A 12,979-nucleotide genomic window follows, 5' to 3' on the forward strand; every position below is an offset into this window, starting at 1 on the left:
TGCAGTGGCTTCTCTTGTTGCGGAACATAGGCTCTAGGCGTGCGGGCTTCAGTAGCTGTGGCTTGCAGGCTCAGTAGTTGTGGCACACGGGCTTAGTTGCTCCACAGCGTGTGGGATCTTCCCGGACCAGGGTTCAAACCCGTGTCCCCTGCATTGGTAGGCAGATTCTTAACCACTCTACCACCAGGGAAGCCCTGCACTTAATGTATTTATTTGAAACTTTGTACATGTCTTACTAAAGCATTCTAATATTTCATTAGAGTGTGATAGGCAGTATAGCAGTCAACTCTGTGCAGGGGAACAGAACATGTATTACAAATGTACTGTGTTTCACTGCACTTTCCCCTGGAAGAGCAGTCTCTACACTTTCTGGCGGCATTTTTTTTTTTAGTCCTGTGGGTATTATTTCCTCTAGAATATGTGCTTTTACCTGATAGTCAACAAGGTGGATTTTTGTGGGGGGCTCTTTTAGAAATGCCACAGAAAGACCAGGTACAGGACTGCCACTATATTCACCAGAATGGTCACTTACCCATTCTCTAGCTACTGCTAGCAAAAATTGCTTGTAAGTCATTTTATTCTGTGCATTAATGCTACAGTTAATTTTAAATGCATTGAATAAACCACAATTACTCAAATAGAAACCCACTTTCTTATACCATTTTTGAGTTTTCCAGAGGATATTGAAGTTTGCCAGATACTGACCAGATTGATCAACTCCTTTAATATATTTATTATACTCTAATATTCAGGTGGGCTTAGTTATCTAATGGCCAGTCCTCCTGTCTTCCTTTCCTGTAGATGCTGTGTAGGCATCATGAATAGTTGTCACTGTGTGGACTAGCCTCTTGTCTTTCCGTAAGAAGAATCACTTCTCCCGTCCGTAAGAATGTCATTTCTCCCCCTGTGGATTTTTAGATTTCTCCTTTAATTGGTGTGGTAGACCACGATTCTCTCTTACAATCCCACAAACTCTGGTTTTATTTTTCAACAATATTTCAGATGTGGACACACTGTTTTAATAATTGTCTTGGTAAACATGGTGCCATGAACCAAGGTGATTGTAGGACCGATAATAGTTTCTTGCAGTTTCTTTCCTTCACCCATGTAAATCGCAAGGTTGCATATATATCCAGTTTCACTTTTGCTAACCATCCTGACCAAAGTTCCATATTTTGTAAGTTTTCCGTGATTATAGGTTTTGAATCTGAGTCATCCTATCCACTTTATCATTGCCTCCTCAAGTGATAGCTCTTGTTTGGGTATATAGATCAATTGAAATTTTGGTAGAAAATGATCCAAAAAAGTTTTAACTTTTGAAATTCTGTCTGCAGGAAGTAGACTTTCTGAGTTACTGTTAAAGTGAAGAAATGTCATTATTTGTTCGAACCTTCTTCTTGTCATAATCTTTGGAAAGATAGGTGTTTCAAGTAAGGGATCAGTCGACCAATATTCTTTCCAGTGTGACTTTCTTATTTGTCCCATCAAAATTATTAATCCAAGAAACTTCATCATGTCACTATTGGTTACATGTGTCCATTTTAAAGCCTTATCATACTTTTTATATGATTTTTCATTCTGTGTACGATACAAGTTTGTTTGAGAAGCAACCAGCTTGAAAAAGTTACCAAAAATTAATTCTGTTATTTCATTAACACTTTGTGTGTTGTTACATTAATAGTTACATCTAACACATCTGTAAAATGTTACAATTTTCATGAAATGTTGTCTTCAATCCACTCTTCTGTAGAAGCAAAGGAGCATTCTCTAGCACCTTGAGTTTCATTTTCATTTTCCTTACTAGGATCAATCACTAAGGTTTTTTGTCTTTTTGTTGGTCTGATATTCACGTCTAAATCAGAACTACATTCTGAAGAACTGTCGTCTTCTGAGACACTAGTATATATGTCGCTCGGATAGTCAGAAAAAGTATCTGCATAAAATTCACTGAAAAATTCTTCTTCACTCAAAATTTTGTGATGTATCATTTTTGAAAATTTTATGGTAATAAACTTGCATTTATAATATACACAAGGTTGGAACAAAAACCTAATGGAGCAAAATGTGAATGATAATGACAATCATAAGCTGTCCTTGATCAATTTTAAGCTCTAACAACTTCTCACGGTGATGTTAATTGTATCACTCTCTAAAAACATATTGATACGTCTCTGGTCAATGACATATGGGTAACAAAAGACGTATTAATACATCTCCGGTCAATAATGTGTTAAAATATTGATATTCATATTTTTGTATTACCATTGATTAACATGAATAGGGGTTAATATCCAAAGCAAAGCAATTTAAAAATTAATTATTGGGGACATCTTAACCCTACTTATATCAAGATTTGAATAAATCAATGGCTAAAGTTTATTACTTCCATTAAAACTTTAAGACTAATCAGGAAGTAGTAGTGTTTTTATTTCTACTGTTTTCATAGAATGTAAACATACTTTTTTCAATTCTGTTAATCATGGAAAATTCTAGATCTCTTACAAAAGTAGATAGACTAGCCTAATGAAACCCCATATACTCATCACCCAATTCAACCATTGTCAGTCCATGGCCAATTTCGTTATACCCATTTCCCCCCTGCCCTCTTATTTTGAAGCAAACCTCAGCTATCATTTCATCCATAAATACTTTAGTAAAAATATACCTTTTCAATCTTAGCATCTTCCACAGCAGCAGTTTAGTGCAGTGAACATTTGTCTTGTGCCTCTTGTTTAGAAGGTAGACAATAAACATACTATAGTGATTATTAAAATGAGAAAGAAATAGGCACTCTCCTAAACAAACTTATGGTATAGTGGGAATGGGGGAAGATAAGTGTTCATTAATTTGGTCTTCCTTGATGATAACAAGTGTTATTAAAGTATTAAAAAGTCAGATTTTTTAATTCCTCATAAAATGGGTATTTTATGTTTCTAACAATGTGAGCTGATATGAATTATAAAAGTTTTTTATCCTTTAATGCCACTGTGATGACAAATGAGATTGAGAAATGGTGCTAAATATTTTTTAAGTATTTAAATTTCCTTATTTAACTTAATTTCTTGATAAGTTTTTTTCTGGTACATACACTGTTTCAAAGCATGATTTTATGTGACATGAACAGATATTCAATACCTATCAGATATTTTTTCTTAGCTGCTGTTTCTACTACTGAAGAGCCTAAAAGTCCCTGAGGCAATTTCTATACTGAGGCTGATTTTACATGAAAGAGCTTTGCTCTAAAAGCATTTCCTTTTGAGTTGTCTCTGAATTCAAAATTGTTATCAGTGGAACCGTGGAACTAATAGTATATAGGCTCTTGGGTCCATGTCACCTGCCCGCTTGACTACAGGCTCCCGGGACAGCTAGGAGATCTGTGGCAATGAGCAGGTTCAGCTGGAAAGGGCATGTTTCTACCCCAGAACCTGTTCAAGTTGTCCTTTCCTTATCACTGCACATATAATAACTCCAATGAAATGTTAAAAATGTTGCTTCTTTAAGAAAAAAATGTGTATTGAGTGTATGGAAGAAAAAAAGCTGTATGTTCCTTATTTCACCAGTATTGGTTAAAAAATTTTTTTACATTTATGTATTGCCACAGTGACCTCATGTGGGGAAAACATTTATTTCACACATTTTTATTAACTCTTAATCATTGTACAAATAGGTTTCAAACTGAAATTCAGACGGTGAATAAACAGTTCCCATGTGAGCCATTCAAATTTTTGGAGCCAACTTTAAGACTGGAGTATTGTGAAGCATTAGCTATGCTTAGGGAAGCTGGAATTGAAATGGGAGATGAAGAAGATCTAAGGTTTGTTTGTCTTTGTGATTTTTAAAACTTTAGTAATTAGATTTAAGATACAAAAGAATAAATATATTGATGAATGATGGTTTTTTCACCCAGTTGATAAACTTCAGTTTTATTAATTTTGATATATAGTATCATGCTTGTTTTGTTCAATGTGTGATCTGAAATAAAATGTTATGTTTAGGGCTTCCCTGGTGGCGTAGTGGTTGAGAGTCCACCTGCCGATGCAGGGGACACGGGTTCGTGCCCTGGTCTGGGAAGATCCCACATGCCGCGGAGCAGCTGGGCCCGTGACCCATGGCCACTGAGCCTGCGCGTCCGCAGCCTGTGCTCCGCAATGGGAGAGGCCACAACAGTGAGAGGCCCGCGTACAGCAAAAAAAAAAAAAAAAAAAAAAAAAAAAAGTTATGTTTAATGTGGTTTGCCTAAGCTTCAGTATTTTTGTTTATAAACACCATTTTTGTGCATTTTTCCCCCTGCTTCATATTTGTAATGCTTTAAAGAAAATATAGGGCCTTTTGCCTGTGATTTTATCATCTAATATGTGAACTCTCTTTCTAAATCAGTGGTGTTAGAAGGTATAGACAACAGCCTAAATCTGTCCCCATACAGGATTAGGGTATGAAACTTTTAAAGATCTCTAAAAGTTATACAAGTCCCTGATCTTTGATATAACTGTATTGTATTATCTAAATTCAGATCAAACAATTTATAATTTTGAAATTAATTATATAGTTTAATAAAGATTAGAGATTTCTGTCTACTTATGTTTTATTCAAGGGTTCTTAAGTTAAAATATATAAGCCAACACAATAATTCATATCAATACAGGAAGGGAGGGTTTTTTTAAAAACATATTTCACCCAAAACCCTTCATTTACCTTTATTTGTTTAACAAATATATATGTGTTTGTGTGTACACATATGTATATATATTGTTTTAATCATCCTGTACATTGCTAGATGACATTTTAAGGAAAACCATAAATCCTATAATTACTTTAAGTTGGATAATATTTTTGTAAGTATTTTGGAAATTTTTCTTAAATAGGATAGAACTTAAAGTAGCAAAGTCCTGGCTATAGAAATGTAATTGGTTTATATATATACGTTGTTACATTTTACTTGGAAATACTGATTTTTGTTTTGTAAATGTTTGATAAAGAGTAAAAAAGGAGAGACCATTTTGAAGTAGAACCATTTAATGGCAAGAGAAGCCTATGTTGGTATGGTAAACTTTCATTATCTGTAATTGTAGGAAACTACTTCATCCATGCTATTTGTGAATCAGTGAATTGCTAAATTCTATTTGTTTAAATATTATTGAGCAGCACCTACTAACTGTACCAGGTGCACTCATAACTGGTTTCCAGTAGTAGTTGCCTTTTTAAAAAGGAGCAGAATAGACAACTATGTATTTTGGCTAAATTTTTTATCCTTTGAGAACTTCAAATAGAAGGGGTTCCTTATTAACTTAAAACTCTTTTAAGTTGCTGTTTGATCTTCAAACATCTGATTTCCTGTTTCTTTTTCAGTACACCAAATGAAAAACTGTTGGGTCGTTTGGTAAAGGAAAAGGTAAGGACTCTTGTACATGCTGGATTTCTTTTTATAAATTTGAAACATACCCTGGAACTAGAGAACAGTTGCAAGGGGGGCTAATCTTCCTAGAATGGTAATATTCCAGAATAAATAAAAACCAAGGGGGATAATATATTTTTTTTAATTCTTAGGAAAATAAAAAGTACTCAGACAGGCTTTGCCCAAATGGTATGATTAGCTCAGTATTTGATTTTTGTATAAGTTGTACTGAGGTACCTCTAAAGTGATGTCTAGGTCTGATTGTCAGATTAGTTAGAGAGGACCTCAAGATGATTTTAAATTATTTAGAAATGGTCTTCCCTGACTACCCTTGCTAATTCATGGGACTAGAGGGTGAATGAATTTCCTTTATGCCTCTTACATGAAAGCTACTTTCCCATCTCATTTTCTAAAATTCCAAAGAAGAGAAAAACTAAACTTAGTGTGATATTTAAAGAAATTAAGAAAATTGTGTAATTGAATAAAAACAGTCCTTGAGCTCCTCCTGCTGGTTGCACTCAAAACTGTTCAACTGACTGGGGAACTAGCCTGTTTGTGAAACTGCATAGTACTGAGTTTATACCTTTAAAATGATGTTTCAGTAGGGCCATTTCTAACTTGTCAGCTCTGTTGACATTCTCTCTATGCTCCAGTTTTAGGAAAAATGTTTAACATCAAAACAGTTGAAACGTGACTGGTTTCTGTTTAACTAAATGTAGGTCACATATTCTTTCTAACAAAAGTATCATAATTTCATGTTAATGTTATTTATTTCAGTTGTAGTTTTCATCTAAGAAAACTACCAAATTAGTATCTAAAATATTAGATATCTAAGTGAAAATTTAAATTACTGGGGGGAATAATCAAGGTTTTTTTAAGATGAATATAGTAAAAGACGTCAGTTTTTTTTTTTTTTTTTAACATCTTTAAGACGTCAGTTTTTAATTTATAGATTTAATGTAGTTTTTGTAAAACCCAATGAGATTTGGGATAATATAACAAAAATAGTTATAAAATGCATCTGAAAAACTAAATGAGCTAGAATTGCAATGCAAAAAAATGAAAATCAAAGAAGTTTATCACAGCATAATTTTCAATGGAGGAGAAATTGTAAAGATACTACATGTCCAAAAAAAGAAAACGAAAAATACATATTTGAACTATAATCGAATAGTCAACAACTCCTAAAAATTAAGTATATTGGAAGAATTTATAACATGGCAAAATACTGTAGGATACAGGTGTTACTTGAAAGAAGCAGAATAGTTACTGTATATAGAGTGTAATTACAGTAATTTTGAAGAACAAAACATGTATAAAAAAAGACAGTTAATTGAAATGGTAGCCTTCTTTTTACTTTAATTAAACTTCTTAAAAATCTGTTTTAATCATATTTATTCTTTTTATAGTATGATACAGATTTTTATATTCTTGATAAATATCCATTGGCTGTAAGACCTTTCTATACCATGCCTGACCCAAGAAATCCTGTAAGTAATTGATTTTAAATAACCTGTTTGGGGGAAGAGGGAAAACTTTATTGTCACTGTGTCAAGTTGTACAATGGGGATAATGGTTTTCATTAGTAACTTACAGTTTTGATGGACACGTTTTTATATGTATTGCTACTAGTTTCTGTCAGTCAGGTCAAAATGATACTGTGAAATTTGAATATTCTAGAAAATTAGTCCACAGAACTGTATTAAAAATAATTTTCATGTGTTTCTTTTTTTAATTTATTATTATTATTTTTGTGGGGGGCTGTGTTGGGCCTTCTTTGCTGTGTGCAGGCTTTTCTCTAGTTGCAGCGAGCAGGGGTTACTCTTTGTGGCATTGCATGGGCTTCTCATTGTGGTGGCTTCTCTTGTTGCAGAACACGGGCTCTAGGCGTGTGGGCTTCAGTAGTTGTGGTGCAGGTGCTCAGTAGTTGTGGCACACAGGCTTAGTTGCTCTGCGGCATGTGGGATATTCCCGGACCAGGGCTCGAACCCGTGTCCCCTGCATTGACAGGCAGATTCTTAACCACTGTGCCACCAGGGAAGTTCCTCATGTCATTTTTAAAGATATATGAGGAAGTAACACTATATGAACAACAAATACTATTAATAGATTTGAAGACTTTACCAAATCATTTTATTATTGACCTTGAACTAAGAATTCACATTCTATCCTGGTAGTTAATCTAAATAATGTCTTTTGGCTTTTCATTGTTTTTCCTCTGCACTGGTTCCCCAACTTTAGTGGGCATCAGAACCACTTGGAGGGCTTTTAAACCACAGATTGGTGGGCCCCATCACCAGACTTTCTGATTAGTTGGTCTGGGGTGGAGCTTGATAATTGGTATTTCTGATAAGGTAATACTGAAGCTACCAGTCCAGGAATCACACTTTGAGAACCATTGGTTTATTGAAAGACAAGGAAAGAAGTTAAAACCTGATAAGGAATAGTTTGAGCTATGGTAAATTGATGTTCAATTTACTTTCCTTAAAATAATGGCGTTTTAAAAGTTAAAAAGACTAACACCTGTTGATAATTTGAAGTTCCAAAAGTGATCTCAAAATCATATCACACTTAAAAAATTTCAGATGATAAAGTGAAATAAGAATCAGCACTACTTCTTGAAAGAAGATATAATGTTCTGATTTGTTGTTGGAAGGTGTGGGAGAAGGGGAACATGAAATCTGATAGAGGCAAGGAAGAACTTATTATTCAACCCTCACTAGTTTAATCCTGTTTTAGAGAAACAAATCATGTTTATTGGAGCAGGTTCCATCATTAATTGTAGGAAAAAAATGGACTTGCTCTTCATGCAACAAAGGGTGTTTTTCCACATATGTGTGATAGGGTGATAGCCACTTGAGTGGTATTTTTTTATTTGTTTTTCCTGCAGAAACTGTCCAACTCTTATGATATGTTCATGAGAGGAGAAGAAATACTGTCAGGAGCTCAAAGAATACATGATCCTCAGCTGCTAACAGAGAGAGCCTTACATCATGGAATTGGTAAACAACTTAAATATATTGAGGAGGGCCATGTATATTCTGAAAACAATAAATTTTAAAACTCTTTAAAGAATTTTCAGAAACAGTCATTTGTTTTAATCTTCATTGTACAGTAATTGCTTTTGCAATTTTTTTAAGCTAAATAAGATGATAAATTATGTGGGTTTTTTTTTTTATGTTTGTTTTGTAGATTTGGAGAAAATTAAGGCATACATTGATTCCTTCCGCTTTGGAGCCCCTCCTCATGCTGGTGGAGGCATTGGTAATATTTCTTTGTATTATGACAATATTTCCAACCCAGATTTCATTTGTCAAAGTGTTCATTCAGTTCTAACGAAATTTCTTCAGCATTAGACTCCAAAAAGTAAATTCTGTATATTGTTATTGCTTACAAATAAGTTCACAAGTGCTAAGTGTAATACAAATTTGAATATAAGAATTTTTTAAGTGAGTTACGACTAAATGAAAATTTGATTTTGAGTATCCTCTTTTCTTTCTGTACCCATGAGTTCATTCAGGTTAGCCCAGATTAAAGCTCTCCCTCAGGTTAGTTCAGATTGCTGCTAAATGTTTTTGTTGAAATGTAACATTTCATTGGCTTTTAGAACCACTTCTAGAGTATATGTAAGATGCTGCTCTGTGATTGAAAATGAGTAAATATTTAACTTACTCAACTTTTGGATGTACGTATCAAAAACTCTTAAGTTTTCTATTGTTTGCTTTGGGGGTTTTGGTAAACAGGTAATATACTTACAAAAATTTCAAATTCAAAGCATATAGAAGAGTGTACATTCACCTCCCTACAGAAAACTATTGTTTCTAGTTTCCTCTTTGCCTTTGCAAAGATAATCTTTAATATGCAAAGCTACATGCACTTTTTAAAATACATTTTTTATACAAATTATAGTATACTATATAAACCATTCAATACCTTGCATTTTTCACTTACTATATTTTGTAAGTTGTTCCTTATCAATACTTGAGCTTTTTCATTCATTTTTAATCACTACATAGAATCCATTGAAAGGGTGCATGGTAATCTTGTTAACCAGCTTCCTATTGATAGAAATATAGGGTATTACCAGCCTTTTGTTATTACAAACAATGCTACATTGAATATATACATAGTTTAAATATCAATGGGAAATTTATGGCTATTTTCTCTTAGAATATTGAATGATGCGCATTTTGCATGATATTTTACAGACTTTTGTAACTGACTATGTAAATTTTCATCGTACTTGTGAAGAAAGACACTTGAATGGTTATCAAAATACTACCTATTTTTGTTAATTAATATTTGAGTGGAAGATGGGATATGGTGATTTCTTTTTTTTTTTTGATTAGTGTTAGGTTACTATAATACAAGTTTCAAATTTACGTCTGCAGATGTTTTTGAGTAAGGAATAGAAATATAAGTATTAATTCTTTTATTTATATTACCTTTAGATGTTAAATGTATTAAACTTAAAAGTTGTTGATATATAAAAGTATTCTTTGACCTTGCCTTCTTTGTGGGATGTATTAGCCTGCTACAATTCAGTGAACTAGATATATCATATTGCACACAAAAAGTTTCATTTGCTAGTTTTGCTGTGTTTCCCAGGTGATACTTGTTCTTAATTCTTGTCAGTAATATAGTATTTAAGTCACATGTCAAAATCAGACTCTTCTGCATTCAAAACATTTAGTACAATAATGTATTATAGAGTCTTTTATGCTAGGAACCATCATGTTTCATGTGTATTGAATTATAATAAATTTCTGGTAACTTCTGTTAAATTAAATTTCCGTGAACAAGTTTATGACTTTCGTCTTACAGTGATGGCCTGGACTACATAATTAAAATCTGGTCTCATTTGAAAACATAATAATAGGCTTATAAAATATTTTTTGTTTGTTTAGATCATAAATTTTGGATATTTACGTAGATTTTTGTAGTTCACATTTCACAGAATGCATACAGCTTAAGAATATCTCATTTAGTCCTTCCCACATACAGCATCTGTTTCTGAATCAGACCCAAAATATTCCATTTTAAACTCAAAATAATAGAAGTCATTTTTCTTCCTAAGAAGGAAAAGCATTTTGTTGATCAGTGATATTATTTTGGTAGTTTTCAATAGGTAAGACCCTGGGAGATTTTCAGAAAATGAATTAATGATTATTTTGTTTTCTCCAGGGTTGGAACGAGTGACTATGCTGTTTTTGGGCTTGCACAATGTTCGTCAGACCTCAATGTTTCCCCGTGACCCCAAACGACTTACTCCTTAAGGAAACTGTTGCTTTTTATTCTTTCCAGTACCTGCTATTAATCAGGCTGTACCTTAGGTACTTAAAATATGCAATAAAATAAATGTCTTATCCAAAGTGCCACAATTACTTTTGGACTAATTCAGTATAGGTTACTTTAAAAGAGAAGATTTTTATAACTTTGGACATGCTTCAGTAGGAAATGGTTGAACATTTTAATGAAAAATTCATATTGTTATGTTAAAGGTTCATATATTGCATTACTACAATAAATGTTAACAGCAATTTTAAGCAGTTAATATTGTGTAAATTTTCTTTTCTATATTGCAGTGGCTACAATATTAATGTCTTACATTTTCAATATTTGGTCTTATTTTTTTAAATTCTGACGTTGAGGTAAGAATTTTAGGGGAGTATCTGAGATTTTAATGAATGTATAATTGGCATATCATGGAAAATTAGGCAGAAAATATCAATTCTTAAAAATTGTGCTCAGAAATGTAAAGCAGGTGAGAATACTGGTTAGAAAATATACAATATAATACATTGTTAAATAATCTAAACCTGAATTTCAATAAAATTTTAAAGCTAATTATAGTTGTTTCTGTGTAACTTCATGGCAGTGTGATTTTATAACTGGTTCTTGGCATTTATAATTTGGGAGAAGAAAAAAAATAGACATCCCGTTTATGTAAATGATTAAAAGCAAATGAAAACTGATATATGCATAACATGTATTAATCAAGAGGTAAATTCAGATGGGTGTAAGGATACAGTTCTTAAAGCTGAAAGCTTGGGTTGCTTTAATAGTTTATTTCACATAGATTAAAAAATACTGCAGAGGGGCTTCCCTGGTGGCGCAGTGGTTGATAGTCCGCCTGCCAATGCAGGGGACACGGGTTCGTGCCCCGGTCTGGGAAGATCCCACATGCTGCGGAGCGGCTAGGCCCGTGAGCCATGGCCGCTGAGCCTGCGTGTCCGGAGCCTGTGCTCCGCAACGGGAGAGGCCACAACAGTGAGGGGCCTGCATACCGCAAAAAAAAAATTTTTTTTTTTAAATATTGCAGAATTTTGTTTTTGTTTTTAACTGGTACTGGCATTTCGTGAATGTCACTAAAATGCACTCCCACTTCCCTCCCCAAATGAAATTTCTGTTTAAGAATTACAGTTAGAAACACTTTTCCTCTAGAGTTTTAAATATGTTGATGCTGATGTTAATTTTATGGTGAACCACACATAATGGTGAGGAACAAAATAATGTAATGCAGATATTTCCTACAGGAAAAGGAAAAATAATACAGAAAAAAGTAAGAGGTTCAGAAAGGTAGAACATTACCCTTGGATCATAAATATCTGCCCATTATTTTTTTTATTTTTAAAATTTATTTATTTATTTATTTATTTATTTATGGCTGTGTTGGGTCTTCGTTTCTGTGCGAGGGCTTTCTCTAGTTGCGGCAAGCAGGGGCCACTCTTCATCGCAGTGCACGGGCCTCTCACTATCGCGGCCTTTCTTGTTGCGGAGCACAGGCTCCAGACGTGCAGGCTCAGTAATTGTGGCTCACGGGCCTAGTTGCTCTGCGGCATGTGGGATCTTCCCAGACCAGGGCTCGAACCCATGTCCCCTGCATTGGCAGGCAGACTGTCAACCACTGTGCCACCAGGGCAGCTGCCCATTATTTTTTAAAGTTAATTTATTTCACCATCTAGATTATGAGCTCTTTGAGAGTAGAGACTCAATTTTTATATCTTTCTTTCATAACCTACCAAAGTATCTTGAGTTTGGTAGGCACCCCAGAAGTGTTTAATACATTTAAGCTACACCAAGAATAAAATGAACTATACCTATTTTTTCTGTATTGCATAATCCCCAAGCCCCAAAATAGTATAATAATAACAGCCCTAGAGCTAGTCTTCTCAAGTTCATAGAATTATAGCTTCTTTCAAAATAAATGGTTTATAACATCTTAGAATGATGTAATCTTTGTATGTAATTTTTTTTTATAAAGCATTTCAAACATGTCAACCAGATTAGAGCATGATAAAAAGGACACCCCTATACTTGCCACCAGGCTTTATCAAATCTTAACATTGTCATATTTGCTTCAGATATTTTATTTTCTTTTTTAGAGAAAAAGTAGTGGATACAGTTAAGGTTTCCCATTTACCCACCCTGATCCTATTCCTTCCTACCTAGTGTAACTACTATATCAATTCAGTGGGTTTTTTAAAACTCTTTTCCATGTTTTTATATTTTAACTAAATATTTGTTTCTATAAACATTGTCTAGTATTTTGCAGATTTATTTGATATGTGTATTCTGGGATTTTGA

General features: G+C 33.6%; 1 protein-coding gene across 2 annotated transcripts in view; it reads left to right on the plus strand.

Moving 5' to 3' along the window:
- The window catches only part of DARS1 (aspartyl-tRNA synthetase 1), a 67,411-nt gene extending 56,172 nt beyond the window's left edge, over positions 1-11,239 (plus strand). For both annotated transcript variants that reach the window (XM_027132090.1, XM_027132079.1), the window contains exons 11-16: positions 3,668-3,814; positions 5,347-5,389; positions 6,802-6,882; positions 8,283-8,394; positions 8,585-8,656; positions 10,577-11,239. In XM_027132090.1, the coding sequence (XP_026987891.1) occupies positions 3,668-3,814; positions 5,347-5,389; positions 6,802-6,882; positions 8,283-8,394; positions 8,585-8,656; positions 10,577-10,668 (547 nt within the window). In that variant the 3' untranslated portion in view covers positions 10,669-11,239. The remainder of the gene's footprint in view (positions 1-3,667; positions 3,815-5,346; positions 5,390-6,801; positions 6,883-8,282; positions 8,395-8,584; positions 8,657-10,576) is intronic.
- The last annotated feature ends 1,740 nt before the right edge of the window (positions 11,240-12,979 follow it).

This window comes from Aethalodelphis obliquidens, unplaced genomic scaffold (assembly GCF_003676395.1).
Source record: "Aethalodelphis obliquidens isolate GAN/ISIS:26980383/991018 unplaced genomic scaffold, ASM367639v1 scaffold2, whole genome shotgun sequence".
Taxonomy (NCBI): domain Eukaryota; kingdom Metazoa; phylum Chordata; class Mammalia; order Artiodactyla; family Delphinidae; genus Aethalodelphis; species Aethalodelphis obliquidens.